Raw genomic sequence first — 23,701 nt, 5'->3', positions numbered from 1 at the left:
CGGAGTTATCAAACCTTCTAAAGAGCACAACTGGAGAAATTGTCCATAGGAACCAATCAGCATCTAGCTTTCTTTCTAATACACTCTACAAAATGACAGCAAGAATCTGATTGGTTGCTATGGGTAATACCTCCATTTCTCATGTTTAGGTTTATATTAAGCTCCACCTAAATGTTAGGCACCCATGAGGTAGCAGATGATCCATTGGGGGTCTGAAAGGCAGTATGCCCACCCCAAATTCCACAAAACAAAATGAGATTTGAGCATGTCACTGCCAAGAGTAGGCCCAGTTCTACAACTAAAATCAGCAACAGATGTAGCCGATTCCCCTGACTACTCCCATAGGACGGTGTAAACCATACACGTCCCTTCACACTCCCGCCGCAAATCTGCAGAAATAGGCACATGATGTAACAAAAGAGCATTTGCACATTCCCAGTTCATAAGCTACCCTTAAGGTGCGTACACACTGGGCGATTAAAGTGGACGACTGAACGATAGCGATATCGTTCAGTCGTCCACTTTATTGTCCATTTTTAACATCAAAACGATGAACGATATCGACGCGCGTTCCCGCGGGTCGTTCGTCATTATCGTTCATCGAGTAAACATGCAGGCCATCATGACAATGTTGTCAGGTTGCTGCATGTTGGGGAATGGGGGAGAGAGCCCGGCACTGAACGATATCGTTAATGATATCGTTCAGCGGGTGTGCTCAATGTCATGAAAAACATTGAGCGCACCCTGCCGGGGACACACTGCAAGATATCGCTCAGGGAGCATATCGTCCAGTGTGTACGCTCCTTTAGTGCGCGTCCTACCTGGATTTAATGAGCAATGTTGCTATACAAAATCCCCCCCGGTCACGTCATTTTCCTTACTGCTTTCACGCTCTTTGCTCTGTATTTATTACCAATTATTCCTATATTTCTGTGCCTTCTCTGCTCTACCTTCCAAAACCTTTTATACACCTCTGCGCAACCCCTGCTGATTCGGTATTACACCACTCATGTGCCCCTTCAGTGGATGCCCCCTCAGCCTCAGACCCTCATTACCAGATAGCAGATGTCCTCTGCCAGCTCTGACAACCAGGAATGGAAAATGCAGTCAGTGGGGAAATCAATGTGTCCAACCCAATTAAGAAGCCATTGGCCCAAGCGATCATCTGAGCGGCTGATGCACTGTCTCAGCGGCCTGTGTTGCGGGTACAGCAACTACTCTGCAGCTGACCGGGTAACGACTCAGGAGGGCTAAATGGGCCAGAACGTCCCACATAAGATAACACCGCAGCAAGAGGCCGCAATTAAACGTACCTTATATTTACATTTGATCAATGAATGTGGCACCCTCAACCCATAATTGTTTTGCACCTTTAAATCCCGATGCACGATCCCCATATCGTGAAGGTACTTCACAGCGTCCAGGATCTGCTTGATGAGTTGGCTGGCGTCTTTTTCTGTGTAAAAGCCTTTCTCCACGATCCTGTCAAACAGCTCGCCCCCTGACACCCTGCAACAAGTCAGCAAAAGGTCATTCATTAGTAAGTATTCATGCATAGAAATAGCGATATATATATATATATATATATATACACACATATATACATATATACATACACACACACACTATACCCATACAGAGACAGAGACACAAGCTGTCCTGCAGTGCCTGCCATTATTGATCACCGCTCAATGAGGACAGGCCTAAGTCTACAACCGTGATTAAGGGGTCTATTTACTAAGCAGTGTTAGGAGACAGAGTGAAAAGTGATAAGGTGCCAGCCAATCAGCTCCCAACTGTCATCTCACAGGCTGTGTTTGGAAAATGACAGTTGGGAGCTGATTGGCTGGCACCTTATCACTTTTCACTCTGTCTCCTAACACTGCTTAGTAAATAGACCCCTCAATACCAATCACAAGTGCAACTACCTATGCAGAACGAGCGAGTGTTAGCCACGGCGAATGCGTATAAGCCGCACTGCGCATGCCCTGCGATCGTAATGCGATTACGGACGCACAGAGGAATCCATCGCACAAAGAATGACAGTCTGTGAGATCGTTTGGGGGGTGGTGACGGGAGAGTGGTCGGAAAAAAGCAGGCGCGCCTGTCCGTTGGAACGCCGTTGCTTGGGTGTACATAAATTAGCCGCCGCTATTGCATACGCAGCATAAGAGCCCACTGCGTGTCAGTACACTTGCAGCGTCTGCGGCAGGTCGGGGCTGGTGTAAATGCGGTGTGACTGGCCGATGTGCGTCGATGATACCGATGTTGATGGAGAAGAGCGACATTGGATGGATGTGAGAAAGCAGCAGCGGGCGTCTTTATGCCGGCTGAGCCTAGGCAGGCATCAGCATATTTTAGCAGCTGCGTTCCATGCGAATTCGCAGCTGTAATTGCAATTGCGTTCCGTACTGAATCAGGCCCTATGTATTCACCATCATAGTTCTAGGGTTTGCGGTAGCGACGCATCCTTGAGCCTCATTGGTAGGAGGTAAATCTGGGCTCAGTGAACGGAATGTGCAGCATTAACCCCTGGGCCAGATTGTGACCTCATTATCACAGTGATGGAGCAGCAGAGCAGGCAGATGGAGGAGGATTAAACATGGCTGACAGGACACTGATTAATCATAAACTAATGATAAACTGGGCATGATTGCAGGATGGAATCAGCACCAACGCTAAGGTGATTTTAGGCAGGGACTTTACGTGGCCATCTAAAGTAATCCATGAACAGTAATGGTTGCCAGGATGGTTACTACCAGTTCTTAAAATAATAATATCATCAGCACAGTTTTTAGTGCCAGTACCCAACACAAATACTAAAATGTCAAAGCAAGACAAATATTACACTTAGCCCATGTGGCCGATACATCAACAAGACATTCACTCTCATTCCTACACACACTCTCCCTGACGCCCACTCACCCGCTCTGGTCAAATCCTGCCCGCAGTCCAACAGACACTCACCCTGCCTCTCAAAACCCAAAACTTATCTCTTTACCCAAGTCCTCCTATAATTGCAAACTATTCAGTAACAAAGTGCTTAATTGGCAATTTTTAGTTACAAAAGGGATTTAATAAAAAAACATCTATCCATAGAAAAGCTCTAAATTGCCAGTTTTAGAATTTCATGCAGTAAGTGTTAATTACCAGCAGGGGGCAGCAATAGAAAACAGAGTTTAAGTTAGCACTTTCCATTGTCTATTAACACTCACAATTGCATGATGAGGTAGAGATGACTGCGGTTTTCATATATATCTTCTAGAGACACGATGTTTGCATGTTTAATCCTGAAAAGAAAACAAAGAAAGAGAGAGAAGAGCCATTAATTCAAGTACATAATGGTAAATTACGATAAGGTTGGCGTTATTTAGGATCTAGTATAGTTAACCATCCTTATTATCAGCACAACAATTTCAGAACAATGTTCAAACTGACAACTATATCAGCAGAAAGTCTTAAGCTTGAGATTTACAAACCCCTATAAAGGAAACTTTTAACCTACCGGTACGGCTTCCCCCTATAACCGTGCTACTCTCTAGGGGCAATTAATTAGCCAAATATAATATAAATAATAATTATTATTATTATCGTTTATTTATATGGCGCCACAAGTGTTCCGCAGCGCCTTACAAAGTACATAAACAAATAATTTGACAACAGACTTACAGTAAAAAATAGGACAAGGACATGGATAATATACATTGATACATAAGTGACCATAACACATAGACGTAAGCAATCAAGTGTTAGGTGCCATGGTGGGGGGGTAAGAAGTAGGTGAAAGTAAAGTAAGGAGAAGCACAAGAGGGTATAGGCCCTGCTCGTAAGAGCTTACATTCTAAAGGGGAGGGGCAGACAAACAGGTGTGACACAGATGGGGTAAACGGAGGAAGGAGCATGTTGCAGCAAGTTAGGATGGGAGCTGGAAGGCTTTGATGAAGTAGTGTATAATGTAAAATTATAACGTGCTTATGCTTAACTAAATCTGTCCAATTGGTCTGTCCTTTAGAAAACACTTAAGAGGGTTGTACGTCTCTGTCAGTCATCACTATGGGACAGTTCTCAATGCCAGAGTGAGTGTGATCGACCTATAGTCAGCTAGTTCAATCAACAGAATGTAAGTGGTGTCACACAAGGATAACTGGTGTGCTATGCATGATCATTTCAGCTTTTGTCCCATGCAAAGATCATGGGACAAAAAGATACATTTTTATAGATCCTTCTGGTGCACTTTATATGCGTAAAATTAACTTACAAATTAACTTTTTAACAAAGCTAAAAAGGTAGAAAAGCTAATGCTTGGCAAATGTAAGCAGACAGGTCATAGCATGGCAATATTGTGACGAAGTCAGGCCCCGCCCTTCCAATGTGACATCAAGAAAATGGTGTCTGGGCAGGGACCAGGACAATGAGAGCCAGAGGTGAACTACAGACTGGTGCAGTGGTTCCCAGGCGTATCTGCGGGCACGGGCAACCTTTGGCGGCAAAGCTTGCACACCCCTAGCTACAGCCCCAGCAGACGCCATCGCTTAGCCAGAAGCAATTTTCAATTTGGCCACAAAAGCGGATAGGTTGGTATGGGCAACTTGACCATCTGTCCTCTTTAGATGGTTTAATACACCTCACCCTAGGTTATCTGTCACATGGAAGGCACACTCACAAGGGCCATAAGGAGGGCAGTGCGGCCAGTGCCGTCGCACAGGGCGGAATGCCCTGGGGGTGGTACCAGCCAGTGTCACCCTATGGTGCAACCAGTGCCCCCACTGTGTGGGAGAGACATTATGGGGGTATATTTACTAAAGTGAGAGTTTTTGGAAGTGGAGATGTTGCCCATAGCAACCAATCAGATTTTACTTTACATAGAATCTGATTGGTTGCTACGGTCAACAACTCCTCTTCTAAAAACTCTCGCTTTAGTAAATATACCCCCATAATGTCTCTTTCCAAAGTGTAGTGGGATCTGTTCTGCAGCTTGAAGTGTCTGAAGAACGTTCCGAGCAGCAGGCAAGTCCTCCGGAGAAGGTGTCCCCGCCCACCCAACTACATCTTGGGGTGCTCAGTTATGATGGCGTGAGCGCCACTCAAGGGACGGGTGCAGCACGGCGGCACCCTGCTACGGTGCCCAGACACACACACACTATGATTAGGCACCCTCCCTCATCCCCGAACAAGCACAACCTGTCAATATCGGCTGGTTGGCCTACATGTTCAGCATTGCTGGTCGTTGCCGGCATATTCACTGCACGATTAATGAATGATAATGTAATCGTTCAAATCGCTCATTTTTCTCGTGTAGTGGATAGTGTGTTTTTGGAGTGTGGGAGACGCAAACACTGGGAGAACATACAAAGTTCAGACACATAGGACCTCATTCAGAGGCGGTCGTTGGATGCAAGCGGTCGCACAGAATCAGGGCGGCCGCTTGCATCCTTGTCGATCGTTAAGCTTAACGACTGACCAGGTTGATGGTCGCGATGGTGATCACCATTGCGACCATCGGGGCTTACAACCAGAGCCTAGGGTTGGGTCTGGGCACTCGTAAGCCCCAGGGAGCTTTCTGCTCTGATGGAGCAGGAAGCTCCCCACTGACATCACTGATGAGGTCAGTGCGGCCACCCACAAAACAGCAAGCGTTCGTAAAGGAACGCCTACGTTTTGGAAACCACCCCCCCCGGCCCGCCTACCAAATGGGGGCAGCTGTTGATCAACATCAACAACTGCCCCTTTGGTAACGAGCTCCGGAGTGACAGTTTCTCTGTTGCGCCAGGGCTTGCGCACGCGCAGTGCGGCCACTGCGCTTGCGCAGGCCAAACCATCGAGTCGGTTACGAGCGCATCGGCGCTCGCGACAGACTCTGAATGAGGTCCATAGTACTTTAACAAATGACCCCAGGGATGTGAGGCAGTAAGACTAACCGCTACGCCAACTGTGCTGTCCAATGGTGGCAGAGACTTTCAATACTCAATCAATCTTTATACTGTGATGACACCAGTTTCTAGGGAATTGATAGGCTGAATATTTGTTAGCTGCTGTCCGATTGTTCAGCAGGAGGGATCAATTATAACATTAAATCTACATTATACATCATTTTGACATTAATGCTCCTGGAACAGATCTTGAAGATATAAATGAGCGATTGAACGATAACGACATCGTTATTGTTCAATCATTCATTAATCTTGCATAAATCGGGCAGTTTAATGTCGGAGACGACCAGCGATTCGCGCTCTCGATGGTCATTTCAGACATCAATCATTGCCTTAACATGCCGGTCAATCTGTCGATAATGACAGATTGGCCATGTTCAGGGATGAGGGAGGGTGCCTACACTGAATGACTGATCGTTCAGTGTAGGCACTACAAGGGGATGAGGAACGACTGTCCGATTACAATGTTGTAATCGTACTGTCATTCCACTATCTGCTAGTGGATACGCGCCTTAAGTATTACTTGATTCCAGGGGTGTATCTAGGGATCCGAGTACCCCTGGCAAACTAATGGACTGGCGCCCCCCTCCCCCCATAATTTCTGAATTGCAGTGCCCCCAGTAGTAGTCCCCACTATGCAGTGCCCCCAGTAGCGACCACCCTCCCCATACAGTACTCCCAGTAGTAGTCCCCCCTATACAGTGCCCCCAGTAGTAGTCCCCCTATGCTGCATTGCCCCCAGTAGTAGTCCCCCCCAGTAGTGGCCACCTGCCCCATAAAGTGCCCCCAGTAGCGGCCACCAGCTATACAGTGCCCCCAGTAGCGGCCCCCTTATTTGGTGCCCCCAGTAGCAGCCACCACCCATAAAGTGCCCCCAGGAGCGGCCACCAGCTATACAGTCCTCCTTAGTAGCAGCCCCGCGGGCCAGGCTTACACACACAGAAGAAAAAAAATGCAAAACTTACTCTGCAGAGCACTATGGGAGAGACGTCATGACATCTCTCCCATCACTCACTGCGGGGGGAGCCGGAAGAAGGAGCTCCAGCTGGCTCCCTCCGTGGACGCACCAGCCAATGAGAGTCTGTCTGACTCTCATTGGCTGGCTGCTATAACTAACAAACAGCTGCCGCTGGCAGCTGTCTATTTGTAAACTGTGTAGGGCAGACCGCTCTCACTGCGGTCTGCCCTACACTTATGGGGCCCGGGGGACTAGCGGTGGGTGCATCGCCGCTAGTTCGGCCCCTGGGGTAGCCCACCCCTTGGCTGCTGGTGGCACTGCCAGATGGCGCCCCCCTTGGCTGGCGCCCCTGGCGAGTGCTATCCAGGCCACTGCTATACACCCCTGCTTGATTCTGAAAGAGATATTTGAAGCCAGTAAAGGTTCTGGCATGAAGATAGCCGGGCGGTTACCTTGGAGGAGGATGGTACATACACAGGATTCTGGGAGGTAAATGATTACAAGAGATAAGGGACTGTTCTGCACAAACACTTCAACAATGGAAAAGTACGATCATTTAATGCTGTCGAGTGTTCTAATGAAAGTCGTCCCCTCTGCATGTCTGAGTCATGTACTAACATGTCATGTTTTGTCTTTTCTCTCCCCGCAGCCCACGGATGAGAGACTTGGAAAATACATTTTTACATAAAAGGTTTAAAGTGAAATTATATATATATATATTAGTTGTGGGGGATGAAAACACAGGAGTCAGGGTTACAGCTTACACTGCCCACCTGATGCCAGACCAGAGGAATGACAATAAGAGGCATCAGCAAGTCACAAGCTGTGGGGGCGTAGTATCGCAGGGATTCATGTGGGTGGAAACCAGTCCTATTATTTAACATACACAAAACAGTGAAACCTCAGCCCCCGATGCAGGAGTCCAGGATTCCAGGGAAAAGTCCAACGAGCGTTCTGCAGTAAAAGGTATGCACTCATAGAGGCTGCTGCCAAGTGGGTACTTCGCTATTTGCGCAGCAGCGTATCTTGTGCGATTTCGCTTTGCGTATGGTCAGAAGGCCAGAGGACACGTGTGCGCGCCTATGCAGACCCTCACACATTTTGCATGTACCACCCCCTCACGACTGGAGAGGTAAATGAAGGCTTAGAAGGGGCGTTTTCACCTAGGCAAAGTTCAGGAACGGGACACTGCGCAAATGCGGCTCATGCAGACCAGCAACTAGGCAAGTGCCAATATGCGCCGGCGAGGAGTACTTGTCACAAACTAGGCACATACGTTGCAGAAGCACGCAGCGTCAGAGGAGAACCTCCATCCCTCTCCTCCAATTCCTTGAGGAGTTAGCACACATTGAAATTTGGCACAGTAGCAACCAAAGCCGGAATGTACATAAAACCGTGGACATTAGCAAAGATTTACTATATAACTAACAAATGGAGCCAGCATATGCTAGGTCACCTCAAATCGCCCTGTCCCTCCTCGCTTCGCTTTACTTACCCATTCTCAGCGCAAATGTCCTAGTCTTCTCTGGGCGGCTGTCCAGTCACTGTAGTGGGAGCCATTGTGGTGGGTGGGGGGGTGAGGGGGTTTGAGAGCACGTCACCGGCTCCTACTGCCCAAGATAGGGCGGCTTATTCTAGCATAGGCATAGTAATTGCATAAGGGAGGCCCTGCCACTTCCCAGCTCTCACTGGCTGCCTGTTTCCCAGATACAGCCTGTCTTCTCCTACCAGCCAGCGCTGTTTGGATGCACAACTGCTCCCTCCTGCCAGGTCCTGGGACAGATGAGCTGCACCTCACCCTCACTTACTCGAGATAAGAGGAAGACAGACGGGAGAAGGTAGGGGAGAAAGTTGAGAGAGGAGTGGAGATGGGGAGGGAGATAGGAGAAACAGGGGGAAGGATGAAATATGATAGATAGATAGATAGATAGATAGATAGATAGATAGATAGATAGATAGATAGATAAATAGATAGATAATAATGGAGCGACAGACAGAAGGGAAGGGACCGAAAGGAAGGCCAGAAATGAAAGCGGCAGAGCCGCAACTAGACTTTTTGGTGCCCTGTGCAAAGAGCATTGCCGCCCCCCTCATTTTTCAAAGGGACATAATGTACCCAAAAAAGGGCCATGGCCTCATGGGGAAGGGCCAGGGAAGAGATAAGAGAGGCCAGGAGATGCTGGGGATGAAATAAGAGGAAGCTACAAGCAAGAATGATAATAAACAGAAATTTGACAGGCCCAAACAGCGCCCCCTGACCTGTGGTGCCCTGTGCGATGGCACCGGCCTCACTACCCTAGCTACGGCCCTGGAAAGCGGTAACTGGAATTTTTGAGCATAGATGGAAAGGTACGATACCTAGCAACTCTGGGAATGATGGGTCCAAATACTTACCCACTGTTTAAAAAACTAAGGGGTCTATTCAGTAAGACTTGGATGGCGAGAACTAATTTTTCAAACCAGCCTGTGACATGGCAATTAGGAGCTGATTGGCTGGTACTTTATCTCCATCCAAAGCTTAGTAAGTAGGACCCTAAATGTGGTGCTCTTTAAGTTACGTGAGGTGCCCTTGAGTTTAAAAAGTTGACAAAAAGTATTTATTCCCAACACGGAATTTAAAAAAAAAGGACACAGGTGCCCCGAAGTAGTGACTTGGGGGTTACCAGATATCACTTGTGAGGCAGAAAGCACAATGAGGCCTATTCACTAAGCCTTGGAGAGAGATAAAATTGAGAAATATAGGTCCCAGCCAATCAGCTCTTGTCATTTTTCAAGCCTGTAAACTGACAGTTAGGAGCTGATTGGCTGGGACTTATCTTTCTCCATTTTATCTCTTTCTAAGGCTTAGTGAATAGACCCTAATATTTCTCTTGCCAGCTGAACGGCTGGGGAGTATCACGGCACTACTTTATTCATTTATTGTTCTTCATGGACAATTCTCACTGGTGTGTGTATTTACAGGGATGCCGGGCTCTTTAGTCTCTCTTATTTAAGATCTAAGGGGGTGATGTGGCCCTGAGGTGCCCAACTCCATGAGCATCTGACTCATCCAGGTGGAAACAAAAAGACTCCAGTCACTGAGGGAAGCCCAGGTGAACCCATGGAGGTCTGGAGGAGACTCTTTCCCCCTTTGATTATGAGGCTCATGAATATAGGGGCCCTTCTTTCTTTTGAGGAGGGACTGAAGTACTTAAGAGCACTTTTTTGTGCACTCAGGTGATCGAGAGCACCGACGTAGGTTTTTACATAAAAAACCCCCAAAGAAAATTTATTTAGAAATGGAGAGAGCTCAGTGTCCGTGAAGAGAGACCATAGCGGCGGTTGTTTCCAATAAATGAAGCAAACACAATGAACTTGGCAAACACCAGGGTCACCATTGAAGGAATAACCATGAGCCCACCAGCCCCAATAAGGGTCACTTACAAATGCTATTGTGTGAGGTAAGAGCTTTATCATTTATGAGGTAAAACGCATGGATAGTGTAGACCGCTGGGCTTCACGATTTTGCACCGCCATGCGATCCTCATATCGCGCCCACATGCAAAAATAAAATGTTACATTTGAGACAAGGATGGGATGATGTATTCATAACGGTTCCTCTCTCAGTGTATGCCACCATTTAGCAAAGGGCAGGACGGGACACCTCTATACGCACCAAACGGGTACATTTACCACATGAAGAATACACTCCAGGCGTGAATTTGCTCTTACCACGCAAATAATAACCAATCTTTAATTTCCCAATCTCTCTCCCAATTAAACAATAAAAAACAAACTAAAAATAAATGTTAAGAAAACAAAAAGGGCTATAAAGGGACATTCGCTGCTCTGAAAAAGAGAGGGAGGGAGAGCAGGAGAGAATGAATAAAGGCAGACCACCAGCTAAGAGGTAGAGAAGGTCCAATCCCTGCAAATCCCGGCAGACTATAGAGCTCAGTGCATTAGAGGGAATCACAGTCATTTGCGCCATTACTGCCGCTTTGGCAAATGAGGGATTTCTTAATCGTTATCAGGTTTAGACAAGTGAAATGCAGAAAAATTCCGGGAGAGATAACAGAATGGAGAGCACAGAGGGAGGGAGATTAAAGCTCGCCTTACACACGGATGTGGCACAGATGTCACTGCTATTCTTAGTACATAGGATTTGATCATTCTGGGTTTTAGTGGGTATTTTAGCATGGGCTCCAGATTTCAGGTTGACCGGCCAGTGACCTCACAATTAATGTATACACACACATATAATATATATATAATATATATATATATATATATATATATATATATTACACACACACACTTGTACATACACATTAAGTAATAATTATATATTCTTTAAGATAAAGAGGGTCATATACTTCTTCATTTTATTAAACTTAAATCTCTGCCTTATTGCATATCAGGCTGGGCACCAGGTACGGCAAGTCATATCAAACCGGGCACCCGGCATGACTCTGCATACCAGACAGGGCACCGGATATGCACCTGGCACAGTTCTGAAAATCAGACTGGGCATCGGGTATGGCACTCCAATGCAGAATGGAGCACCAGGTATGGTGTTCCATCTCAGGCTGGGCACCAGGTATGGTGTTCCATCTCAGGCTGGGCACCAGGTATGGTGTTCCATCTCAGGCTGGGCACCAGGTATGGCGTTCCATATCTTGCTGGGCACCTGGCACTCTGAATACAGGCTGGGCACCAGCTACGGATACACCTTTACCAGCAATTATGCATGATGAGCGGACAAGCAATGCTATTTATGATGTGAATGACAACACAATGCAATATGCTGACTATTGAGGCTGTATTACATGCAGTCGGTTAAATATAGGTGTACAAAACAACAGCAGTGATAACCTTGGTGGTAAAATTTAGCATGACACAGTGTAAACCCATAACACACCCCACCACGTCCCTTCTAGGATTTGCTAGCGGCAAGTCTGCATCACCAGGCTGACGAGCTGCAACACGCAGCTTGGTCAGTAGGAATGCGATGGCCTCACACACATCTAGCTGGGTGCATAACTCCTGATGTGGAGCGAAATCCCAGCATACCCTGCTAATAGTTCAGTTAGAGAGATACAGGCTGCCCACCCTCCTGTGTACTGTAGAATTATCCAGAAAGTGAAAGTTGGGGGACAGAGGGATCTATTTACTAAGCAGTGTTTGAAAAATGACAGTTAGGAGCTGATTGGCTGGCACCTTATCACTTTTCACTCTGTCTCCTAAAACTGCTTAGTAAATAGACCCCTGAGATTTAAAGGGTGTCATTTTATGAAGCTGGAGGTACTCTGGGGGTAAAAAATATGAGATATGGTAAGAACTTACCCTTGTTATCTCTATTTCTACGAAGTCCATAGGGTTCCACAGGATACCTTGGGGTATAGGTGTGACGTCAGTCATCGGGCACCATAGAGTTAAGCTTTACAGCCTCCCAGGATGCACTAGGTCCCCCTCCTATACCCCGCCACCGAGCCAAGGCACCTCAGTTAGTTACCAAGCCATAGGCCGGAGGAGAAGGAAGAGAGAGAAAAAAGATCTGGACACACACAAGAATCACATTCTCACCAGAGGGAGACGGAAAAACCGGTGACCAGAGCAAAGCCCATCTGCAGCACAGGTGCGACAGGGCGGGAGTCCTGTGGAACCCTATGGACTTCGTAGAAATAGAGATAACAAGGGTAAGTTCTTACCATATCTCATATTTTCTACTTCAGGGTCCATAGAATATCCACAGGATACCTTGGGGATGTCCCAAAGCAGTATCCTTTAAGGGTGGGGACGCTCCTGTGCAGAAAGGAGAATCCACTGCCCGAAGGAAGCATCCTGAGAGGCGAAGGTGTCAAACCTGTAATACCTCACGAAGGTATGGACAGAGGACCACGTAGCAGCCTTGCAGATCTGAACTGCAGAGGCACCACGTCGAGCTGCCCACGAAGGACCCACAGACCTAGTGGAATGAGCCTTCAGAGAAGGAGGAACCGGTAGGCCTTCATGAAGATAAGCTTCAGAAATAGCCATACGGATCCAGGCTGCCAAAGTTTGCTTTGAGGCAGGCCAACCCTTTTTACGGAAGCCATAGAGGACAAACAAAGCGTCCGACTTCCTAAACGAAAAAGAAGTGCGGGCAACATAAGTCCTTAAGGCCCGCACAACATCCAAAGAGGCCTCACCCACGGAAAGACCCGGTGAGTTAAAGGCCGGAACAACGATTTCCTCGTTAACATGAAACTGGGAAACAACTTTGGGAAGAAACTCGGGCCGAGTGCGGAGCACTGCCCTGTTCCCATGAAAAACAAAGAAAGGGGGTCTACAAGAAAGAGCCCCTAACTCAGAAACACGTCTGGCCGAAGCAATAGCCAGAAGGAAAACAGTCTTAGCTGTTAGCCATTTAAGATCCACTGAGCCCAGTGGTTCAAACGGCGGTCCTTGGAGAGCCCTCAGGACCATAGCCAAATCCCAAGGCGCCACAGGTGGAACAAAGGGCGGCTGAATGCGGAAAACACCTTGCATAAAGGTGCGCACATCCGGGATTGTAGCAATCCTACGGTGAAACCAGACAGACAGGGCCGAAACCTGTACCTTCAAAGAAGCAAGGCGAAGCCCATGATCTAGTCCCGCTTGCAGGAAGGCGAGAATCCGAGACAGACGAAACTCCCGCGGTGCATAACCTCTCGGTCGACACCACTGGAAGAACGTATGCCACACGCGATGGTATATCCTCGCGGAAGACGGTTTCCGAGCTCGCAACATGGTACGCACCACAGAGCTGGAAAACCCCCGGGACCTCAGCATGGCCGTCTCAACAGCCACGCCGTCAAAGACAGCCGAGTCAGGTCCGGGTGAAGACAAGGGCCCTGAGACAGAAGGTCCGGTCGTAGCGGCAACCGCAGAGGACTGTCCACGGACAGACCCTGAAGGTCTGAGAACCAGTGCCGTCTGGGCCACGCGGGAGCTATCAACAGGAGCGTCCCTCCTTCCTGTTTGAATTTCCGGAAGAAGGGAGACCGGAGGGAACAGGTATGCGAACCAGAACGTCCACCGGACGGACAGAGCATCCACCAGAGACGCCCCTTCGTCTCTTGTGCGAGACCCGTACAGCGGCAACTTGTTGTTGTGCCGGGGCGCCATGAGGTCGATCTCTGGAAGACCCCATCTGTCCACCAGCAGTTGAAAAACGTCCGGGTGCAGGGACCATTTCCCCGGATGAACGTCCTGGCAACTTAGAAAGTCCGCCTCCCAATTTAGCACTCCCGGGATGAAGACCGCTGATATGGCCGTAAGATTGCGCTCCGCCCATACCAGGATCCGAGAGACCTCCACGAGAGCCGCCCGACTTCGGGTTCCTCCTTGCCTGTTTATGTAGGCCACGGTGGTAGCATTGTCTGACTGGACCTGTACCGGACGACCCTGGAGAACCCGATGTGCCTGCTGGAGAGCATTGAAGACCGCACGGAGTTCCAAGATATTGATTGGAAGCTCCGCTTCTGTCGGCGTCCACCTGCCCTGGAACAAGTGTGGACCCGAAACTGCTCCCCAGCCCCGAAGACTGGCGTCCGTTGTCAACAGGATCCAATTTGGAACCCAGAACGGACGTCCCCCGCTGAGATGGGTCGTCTGTAACCACCAGGCAAGAGACAGGCGAACCTCCGGGGTGAGCACAATCGTCTGGGACTTCAGAGACTGAGGCAGCCCGTTCCACTTGGACAGAATCAGGTGCTGCAGAGGTCTGGAGTGAAACTGGGCATATTCCACCATGTCGAACACCGACACCATGGAGCCCAGTAACCTCATCGCCGAGTTTAGAGACACCCGGCGGCTGAGCAGACAACTGCGCACCCTCGACTGTAAAGCAGAGATCTTTTCCTCCGTCACGAAGATCCTCTGCTGTTCCGAGTCCAATAAGGCTCTGAGGTGCAGAATCCTCCGAGACGGGATTAGAGTGGACTTCTGCCAGTTGATTATCCAGCCGTGCCGTTGCAGTAGCGCAATGGTCAGGTCCAAGTGGCGTAGAAGGAGCTCTGGAGATCCTGCCACTAATAAAAGGTCGTCCAAGTACGGCAACATGCGGACTCCCTGCAGCTGCAGAGAAGCCGCCATGACCGCCATCACCTTGGTGAAAACACGTGGTGCTGTCGCCAGGCCAAAAGGTAACGCCCGAAACGGGAAGTGGTCGCTGCGGATTGCAAACCTGAGGAACTGTTGATGGCGCGAAAGAATAGGGACATGCAGGTAAGAGTCCTGTATGTCCAATGACACCATGTAGTCCCCAGGTTCCAGTGCCAGAATGATGGACCGTAGGGTCTCCATCCGAAACTTCGGAACCCGCAAAGACCTGTTGAGAGCTTTGAGGTTGAGAATCGGACGATATGACCCATTGGGTTTCTGTACCAAAAAAAGATTTGAATAGAAACCCTGGCCCCTCTGGGAGAATGGAACAGGCACTATAACTCCAGCCTGGAGCATAGTGTGCAATACCTTCCGCAGCTCCGTAGCCTTGTTCCGGTCTGATGGTAGACCCGTGGTGAAGAATCGAGCCGGGGGTCTGTGCCGGAAGGAGAGGGCGTAACTGTGGGAGACCACCTCGAGAACCCAAGTGTCTGTCGTAGTGACCGACCAACACTGGGCGAACTGCAGCAGGCGGCCTCCCACTTTGGGATCCCCCAAGGGGAGGCCCGGACCGTCAGGCCGCAGGCTTGTCATCTGGCTTGGGGGCCGGACGTCTGGTACTCCAATGCCTGCTTCCGGGGCTTGGCCGATTTCTTAGGGCCAGCCTGTCGAGGAAACGACTGTGGTTTGGGCCTGCCCTGGGCCCTAGATGACCGAAAGGACGATGGTCCAGAACCAGAAGGAGTAGCGGCCGATGGGAGACAAGCCGATTTGGCTGCCGCCAGCGTGGCCACAATCTTATCCAGATCCGGACCGAAGAGAACTTCTCCGGTAAATGGCAACGCCTCCAGACCCTTTTTGGAATCTGCGTCCGCCTTCCAGGATCGCAGCCACAAGGTGCGATGAGCACCCACCGCTGCTGAAGAAATTCTAGACACCAGAGTACTAATGTCTAAGGCCGCCTCGTTGATATAAGTGGCCGAATCACGGAGATTACCAATCAACTCCGCCTGTTCGGCCGGACAGTCGGAATCAAAAGATGCCTCTAATGAATCCGCCCAGCGCTCCATCGCTCTGGCAACCCAGCAAATGGCCATAGCCAGCCGTGCTGCCCCCCCCCGCAAGGGAATAAGCGGACTTCAGGCAGATCTCCACCTTGCGGTCCGTAGCATCCTTAAGGGAGGACATGGATGGCATCGGCAATGTGGCACTACGGACAAGACGGGTCACGTGAGAATCCACCTGTGGAGGGGACTCCCACTTTGCAAAATAATTATCCGCGAACGGATAAGCCACCGCCAGGCGCCTCTGCGGCTGGTATCTTTTGCCAGGCTGTTTCCACGCCTCCTCTAAATGGTCCACTAACTGACCCGAAAGAGGAAAGACTGTGGCATCGCCCTTCACATCCTTGAAAAAGGTATACTTAGATTTAGCCGCTGGGGGAACTTCGTCCTCAATCACCAAGGCTGTGCGGACCGCCCGAATAAGTCAAGGAATATATACTTTGGACTTAGCATCAGCGTCCTTAGTATGGAGAGGTTCCTGATCATAAGGATCCAGAATCTCCCCATCATCCGACGTCCCCTCGTCATCCTCATAAGGAGCCGACAGAGACGCCACCGGCCGTTTATGTGGCCGCATCACAGACTCCCCTTGTAACACATCCGACAAGTGCTGTACAGAACTCGTCAGGGAGTTAACCCACGCTGGCTCCTGAGAAACCGGGAGCGGGGAAATAGGGAGACTGTGGGGTACCACCAATTGTCGTGGGAAACCCTGCATGGGTGACGACACCACAGACTGCTGGGACAAACCCATCGGTGTAAACGCGGGCTGCGGAGCTAACTGGCCCACTAAGGCTGTAAGCGCCTGAGCGAAACAAGCCCAGGGCGGCTCCTGTACCAGTGCTGTAACCGTAAGAGGCCGCGCCATGGACAAACACTGCCGGCAGAGGCCCTCCGCACTACCCTCCCCCTCCGCTAACGGTACTTTACACGTAGTACACTGTAGCCGGAGGGGAAAATCACTTTCAGACATGATGGCACCACGTATGTGACCCCTCTCACCAATTATATATTAAATAGGCGAGAGACCACCCTGCAGCACCGCACCGCAAGGGCTTAGCAGAAAGAACAGGGACAGTAATAAAGCTGACAGTTAGAAGAAAAGTTACAGGCAGCAGCGCTAGCACAGTCACATACAATGAAAAGAAATATCAATTCCTGCACTAACAGCGCTGATCACTCAACTACACAGACACAGGGCCTGGTAGGACACAGCACAGCTTTCACAGACCTGACCCAAATCGGAGGAGAGGTATGCAGGGGGACCCAGACCACGATGCTTCCGTCCAGGCTTCCAGCAGCGTTCACCATGCGTTTCAGAGAAGATGGCCGCCGAGGAGCAGAGAGGAGGCTGGCCTGGGGGAGGAGCGCTGCCACAGGACCAGTCGGCAGCGTGCAGAGAGGGCTGTGTGCAGCGGGGGAGGCGCCGGCTGTGAGACAGGGAAGGCGCGCTCCCCTGGCCTGCATTTAACCCCTGGGACGCCGCAGCGCTACCGCTCTGCTGCGGTCCGCTGTCCCAGGGGGTAGTGGAAGCGCAGGTTGGTCACCTGGCTCCACGCTGCAGCCAGTCCCCAGGGAGCCCCCTGCCTGGGGACTTAGGACCATGTGACCAGCGGGGACCCACCGCGGGACCCCGCTGCTTACCTTTGTCCACCTTGAATCCGGCCATGGTCCGGAACATCTGGGGTACCGCTAGCTGTGACCCCAGATGCTCACCAGCATCCCCGGATCGGTACCGGCGTTCTGGTACCGGCGGGGGTGTAGGGAAGACAGCATGGACGTCAGGACTGACTGTCCATGCTGTACATCCAGATGTGCAGCCACAGCTGCATTGAAGAAAGCTTCAGGGGCTATTCTAGCCCCCACTCCGACAGGTGCACCCGACTCCGCCCGGGCACCAAACTAAACTGAGGTGCCTTGGCTCGGTGGCGGGGTATAGGAGGGGGACCTAGTGCATCCTGGGAGGCTGTAAAGCTTAACTCTATGGTGCCCGATGACTGACGTCACACCTATACCCCAAGGTATCCTGTGGATACCCTATGGACCCTGAAGTAGAAAGAGGATTCTTTAACTAGAGAGAGACACACACCTAATCAACCCAATCAGAATATGTCCCCTTTAAAACATTAAATATGCTCTATTGCTAACCCTTTGTACAGTAAATACATTCCATAACTGCTGCAGGTAAGGAGCCATTTTATGGCCTGAAACAATACAACCTATAAAATCACAAGGAAATGGTAAAATCACTGAGGCATGACCGTGCCTCATGCCTCAGGGATGTCAATCATTATTAGGCCTTTAGCAGGCTGAGGCCTATTTATCAAAAAAAAAGTTTATTTCTGAAGCGATAAGGCTGATTTTTTTTTTGCCCTATTTTTTAATTGTTTAGCGCAGAGATAAAAAAATCCTGAAATTTATATAAATGAGACGTAACAGGGACAGCTGAGCAAATACTCCAATTGTGACAGTGACCCTCACCCCCAGAGCCATAAGGGTCAACTAAAATTTGCCGCAGCCTACAAATTTTCTCAATACCCAATCCTAAAATAAGTTGCGCCAGCAGATTGAAAACCACCCAATACCGACTGTGCAAGACTGGAAACATAGCTTATAGTAGTATAATAATATAATGATAGGATTAATTAGGTCTCCATTACTGTAGCTTATATCAGAGGTCTTATCTAGCTTTACAACAATACTCTGCCAGATACACGTAAAGATATTCCTGTATGTATCATGTCTAAGTCCTGGGCTGCAAAAAATTCATTTGATCCACGTCAGCAATGCAGCGTGCCATTTTTATGTGTCCCATTAATAACTTGTTCAGCCAAAGGCCAACGATGCAGAAACAAGCCTGCAATACCTGAAGTGACCCGTTACAACCAGCCAAATGCAGGACACTCAGCATCTCCAAGGAAACCAGTATAGGAGAAAATTTTACTTCAATATCTTATTTCTCTATATATTTCTATACACTGTGCATAGTAGGGAGCAGGGTTACTCCTTTTCCTTCACTTAAGATGGTGGTTATAGTGCTTAGGTAGATCATGTGACATTAGGCACCAATAATAGGACCCATTGTTACAATGATCACAGAAGCAAGCATAATCACACACAGATTTAGGGGAAGGTGTATCAAACCTAAAAGGTGGGTTCACACCTGACAGATAGATATATCTGCAGATCGAGTGATCTGCAGATATATCTATCTGCAGAGGATGGTCATTCATACACACTGACCGGCCATCATCTGCTTGTGCCCTCAGGTCCTGGCAGGCGGGGGACGGGGCCCGGTGGGCGCGTCTGGCGCATGTTTCATCCCCCTCCTCACGGCTGCCGCTATGTGTGTACTTACACACCTGCCGATGGACAGATATGTCTGCAGACCTATCTGTCCATCGGCTGTGCAGAACGACGACGTTCACCGACATATCGCAGGTACACACTGGCCGACGTGAAGCAGATATATTGGCCGATCAATTGACCGGCCAATGTATCTGCCAGTGTGTACCCAGCATAAGAGTGGACAAATAGCCCATAGCAACCAATCACCTTCTACCTAACATTTTAGAGAATGTACTTGATAAACAATAGCTACTGTAGAAGCTGATTGGTTGCTTCTTTAGAAGGTTTGATAGATTCCACTCTTAAGGTGTGTACACACTGGGCGATTAAAGTGGACGACTGAACGATAACGTTATCGTTCAGTCGTCCACTTTATCATCCATTTTTAACACAAGAACGATGAACGATAACGACGACGCGCGTTCCCGCGGGTCGTTCGTCATCATCGTTCATTGGATTAACATGCAGGCCAACCTGACGATGTCGTCAGGTTGCTGCATGTTATGGAATGTGGGAGAGAGCCCGGCGCTGAACGATATCGTTATTGATATCGTTCAGTGGGTGTGCTCAATGTCATGAACGACATTGAGCACACCCTGCCGGGGACACACTAGACGATATCGAGAATATCAGGGAGCATATCGTCTAGTGTGTACGCACCATTAGGAATTATAGGTCCACGTCAGAGTCTCAGCATTCATAGTAAATCTCCGCACGAGAATAATTTATTAATTAGTTTCTACATGTCACCCCTTTTTCTATGGGGGTGGGGGAGGGAGAGCGCCGGGTGTTGTACACCGGGGGGGTTGATTCTGGACGGGGCTGACAACAGCGCTTGTAAAGCGATGCTTAACAGAAGCCTGCGGTTGGAGAGTTAAAATTAAGTAAACGAACGGTAAGTTAGCAATAACGTTCGTTCTTTAAATAAGCGTAGCCTACTGGATTGCATGGTGAAACGAAAAAAAAAAAAAATAGCGCTTCTGTGAACAAAAAACACTATCCATGCAATAATAAATAACATCCACACTTGTTTTCCATTACAAACAATTTCACACACCAGAAACCCGTTAGTAAATGGAGCCCTAAAGGGGGGTATCCACTTAGAGATTTAACCAAGCAATTGCACGATAACGACATCGTTATGGTGCAATCGCTTGCAAATGTCGCATGCATCGGGCATGTTTTGGTCGGAAGTGACCAGCGATGCGCGTGCCCGCTGGTCGCTTCCGACATCCGACATCGCCCGTACATGCTGGTCAACCTGACGATCTCGTCAGGTTCAGTATGTGCGGGGATGAGGGATGTGCCTGGACAGAACGGGTGAACGTTCAGTCTAGGCACATCACTAGCTATACAAACGAGAGCACGACAGCAATGTCGTAATCGTGCTCTCGTTTGTATATCTATAAGTGGGTACCCGCCTTTAGACTCTCGCCTTCTTACGATGCAATAGGCAGCTCACCCATGGTGAAGTCCGTATGTTCTGACGGGAAAGGGTTTGCCTCACAGCGAAATGGTAAATAACGTTCAGATACACAGAATCGGAGCTCGCACTTACTTCCTCAATACAGCAATTTCATTTTCGATGCTCGTTTCCTTCCCCTCTAGAGCTTTTTTTGGGATGCATTTTATTGCAACCAACTTCTGGGTCTTCTTTTCCTCTGCTAGGACCACCTCAGAAAATGCCCCCCTGTGGTCGAGACAAAAAGAAGGAAAACAGATAGATCAATTAAAGAGGATCAAAAGACATATCTAATCTAATGAATGCCCAATACCACCACCAACAAAACAAACTAAAATAATTACACCAATGCAATAATCTAGCTGTAATCTGCTGTGTATTTGTGGCGACTACTACATAGTAATTTGACTCACAACGTGCAACAAATTGTTTCTACAGAAGAAAAAATACAAATGGTGTTATCTTTGATAGAAGGGCCGTCTTCAGTAGCTAGTTCCTAGTCAGCCCACAAAATGGCTGCCATCACTGTGTGTACGTTTTATATACGAGGTTGTGACAAACCAGCACTGCAGAACACGTGTGGAGTTATATAAATAAATAATAATAATAAAAGCCCTAGCAGCCTAAACTGAGCTGGAGGCACTAAGGGCCCAGTCAGAGCTTTTTATTGTGGCGTAAATCAGGGGGACACGGTGCCGGCACATTTTTTAAGGTCTAATTTTTGATTCTTATAACTAGTTTCAGAGACAGGAAGAAATCTGTGAATTTCAGACATGAATAAAATAAATTATATGCTCACTTATGCGGAGTATGGGAGCTACGATATACCTTGAATCAACTTAGGCGAGAAAATTTTTCTGAGAAATGCTAAATTTTTTCATATAACAAAATGCCACAGCCAGGTGAACCCTTTCACCAGGTCTCCCGGCCAAAGTATGCCGCTAGTCAGCCCAGGCCGGGAATCCCTGGGGAGTTTAGGATCCAGGGCACACCAGGCCTAGGCTGCTAGCCCGGGGCTATCCCCGGTACCCATAGAGCGGTGGGTGCCAGGTTGATATTGTAATGTAATTGAAAGAGTTAAAAATATCATCTTTTGCAGTAGAACTACAGGTCCCAGCAATCCTCCCCCGCATGCTGGTACTTGGAGAGCCACAAGCACCAGCTTGCGGGGCATTACGGGCCTGCTGGTACCTGTAGTTCCAAAGCGCCTGGGGTTGGTTGAGCTTTGGTGGGGTGGGGGGAGGGGAGGGGGAAGGGGGGGTACCACGACGACCCTGAATCTGTCTTTTATCACAGGTGCTTGCCGCATCTCTGTCATCTATGACATCGTTCATCGTGCATACAGTACACATGGGACGATGTGTGACACGATGTGAGAGACAGGTCGTGATCTTTCTGCATGTTGAAGAGATCACCGACAGCGACCAGTGGGAGCACGCATCGAAATAGTTACCGTGCCTACGCACGGCACTTTTTAAACTATTTTGTCGGTCGAAAGCAGCAAAATAGTTTAAAAAAATAAATAAATCACACCATGTGTAGGCACCTTAACAGTCAGTGACGTCCGTGATGCCGATGAGGGAACTCGGGAGCCACTCTGTGCTGTGCTTGCAGAACAGAGAGCTGTCAGAGCCAGAAGCCTTCAAGGAGGAGCAGGCCACGGGGAGTGAGTAAACAGGGGTCCACAATATAGGAACTTGTACAACTTGCCTTGTTACTTTGGGTTCATCAAAGTTTAATTATGGTAAAATTAGTATCGGGAGTTAATGATTTTGGCTAGAAAAAAAAAAAAAAAGGGACTATCCTGAGAAAACTGGGACGTGAAGGAGCCCTGCAGGCAAACTTGGCACAAGCCTAGGGACAACACGGTCAATGAGCCAGCTTATACTGTATATTCTTTAAATGTTCCGATTTTAAATGGTCTTTACCAACTACTTATCTTCTTATTAGAGAGGGGACCATAAGCATTGGGACGTATACACCGACAGCATCCTACACAAAAAATATATAAACCCTCACATAAAACGAACAAAAAAAATAACACACTTGAATAGTTGTGCTAAAATAAAACAAGCTATTTTTGTGTCTATAATGCATTAATTAAACAGAGCCTGAAACCAATGGTCGACGCGCAAATTCTACAACGGGGAACAGCGGTGGCGAGCATGGAACAAAGAGTAGAATAGAACGCGGGTCTCGTCTACATGAATATGCTTTGTAATTCTGAACAGCGCAGCCTCTCCAGATAGCACATTTATAACCCGCTGGATATCAGCTGCCCTAATTATATGCTATTTGAATCAATGATGAATTACGCCAGACACAGGCTAGAAGACAGGGACTTTAGGACAATCTCAGCATGATTGAATGAAAAACCTTTCAAGCTAAAGGGACCCTATGACATATTGTAAAGTGGCTTAATGATCCGAGGAAGCCAGAAGGGGGGTGATTTGGTCACCGATGCCTCTAAGGGACCCTGAGGCTCCGTTCCCATGAGTGATTTGAGTACGTTGTCGCATAGGAAAAAAACATACAAAAAGATAGCCAAATTATTCCAGGATTTAAACCTTGAATTTTCGTATTTGCAAAGAAAGCATATTTTATTTTATTTTAATTACAAAAATGCAACCCCAAGCGTAGAGAGAAGCCAGGATACAGCCCCACATAAACAAGCTCTGTGATGTACTGTAATATGGCAGTGTGTAATGTGCAACCAGTATTTATCAATCATTTATAAGTTTTAAAGGTACAGGTTAAGTATTAGAATTAAAAATAATGTATACTGTATTTTACCCAGCTATGGCATAAAACACCACATGATAAAAGGTTCTAT

General features: G+C 48.4%; 1 protein-coding gene across 3 annotated transcripts in view; it reads right to left on the bottom strand.

The window, feature by feature from the left end:
• Positions 1-23,701, bottom strand: part of CAMK1 (calcium/calmodulin dependent protein kinase I) — a 153,371-nt gene that overhangs the window by 30,321 nt on the left and 99,349 nt on the right. For all 3 annotated transcript variants that reach the window (XM_088473269.1, XM_088473270.1, XM_088473271.1), the window contains 3 exons: positions 20,965-21,096; positions 3,216-3,290; positions 1,371-1,509 (listed from right to left, as the gene is read on the bottom strand). In XM_088473269.1, the coding sequence (XP_088329395.1) occupies positions 1,371-1,509; positions 3,216-3,290; positions 20,965-21,096 (346 nt within the window). The remainder of the gene's footprint in view (positions 1-1,370; positions 1,510-3,215; positions 3,291-20,964; positions 21,097-23,701) is intronic.

Source organism: Taudactylus pleione, unplaced genomic scaffold (assembly GCF_031769625.1).
Source record: "Taudactylus pleione unplaced genomic scaffold, aTauple2 ptg000133l, whole genome shotgun sequence".
NCBI classification, from domain to species: Eukaryota; Metazoa; Chordata; class Amphibia; order Anura; family Myobatrachidae; genus Taudactylus; species Taudactylus pleione.
Note: the sequence above shows the minus strand (reverse complement) of the source record. Positions and strands in the feature narration are given on the sequence as shown.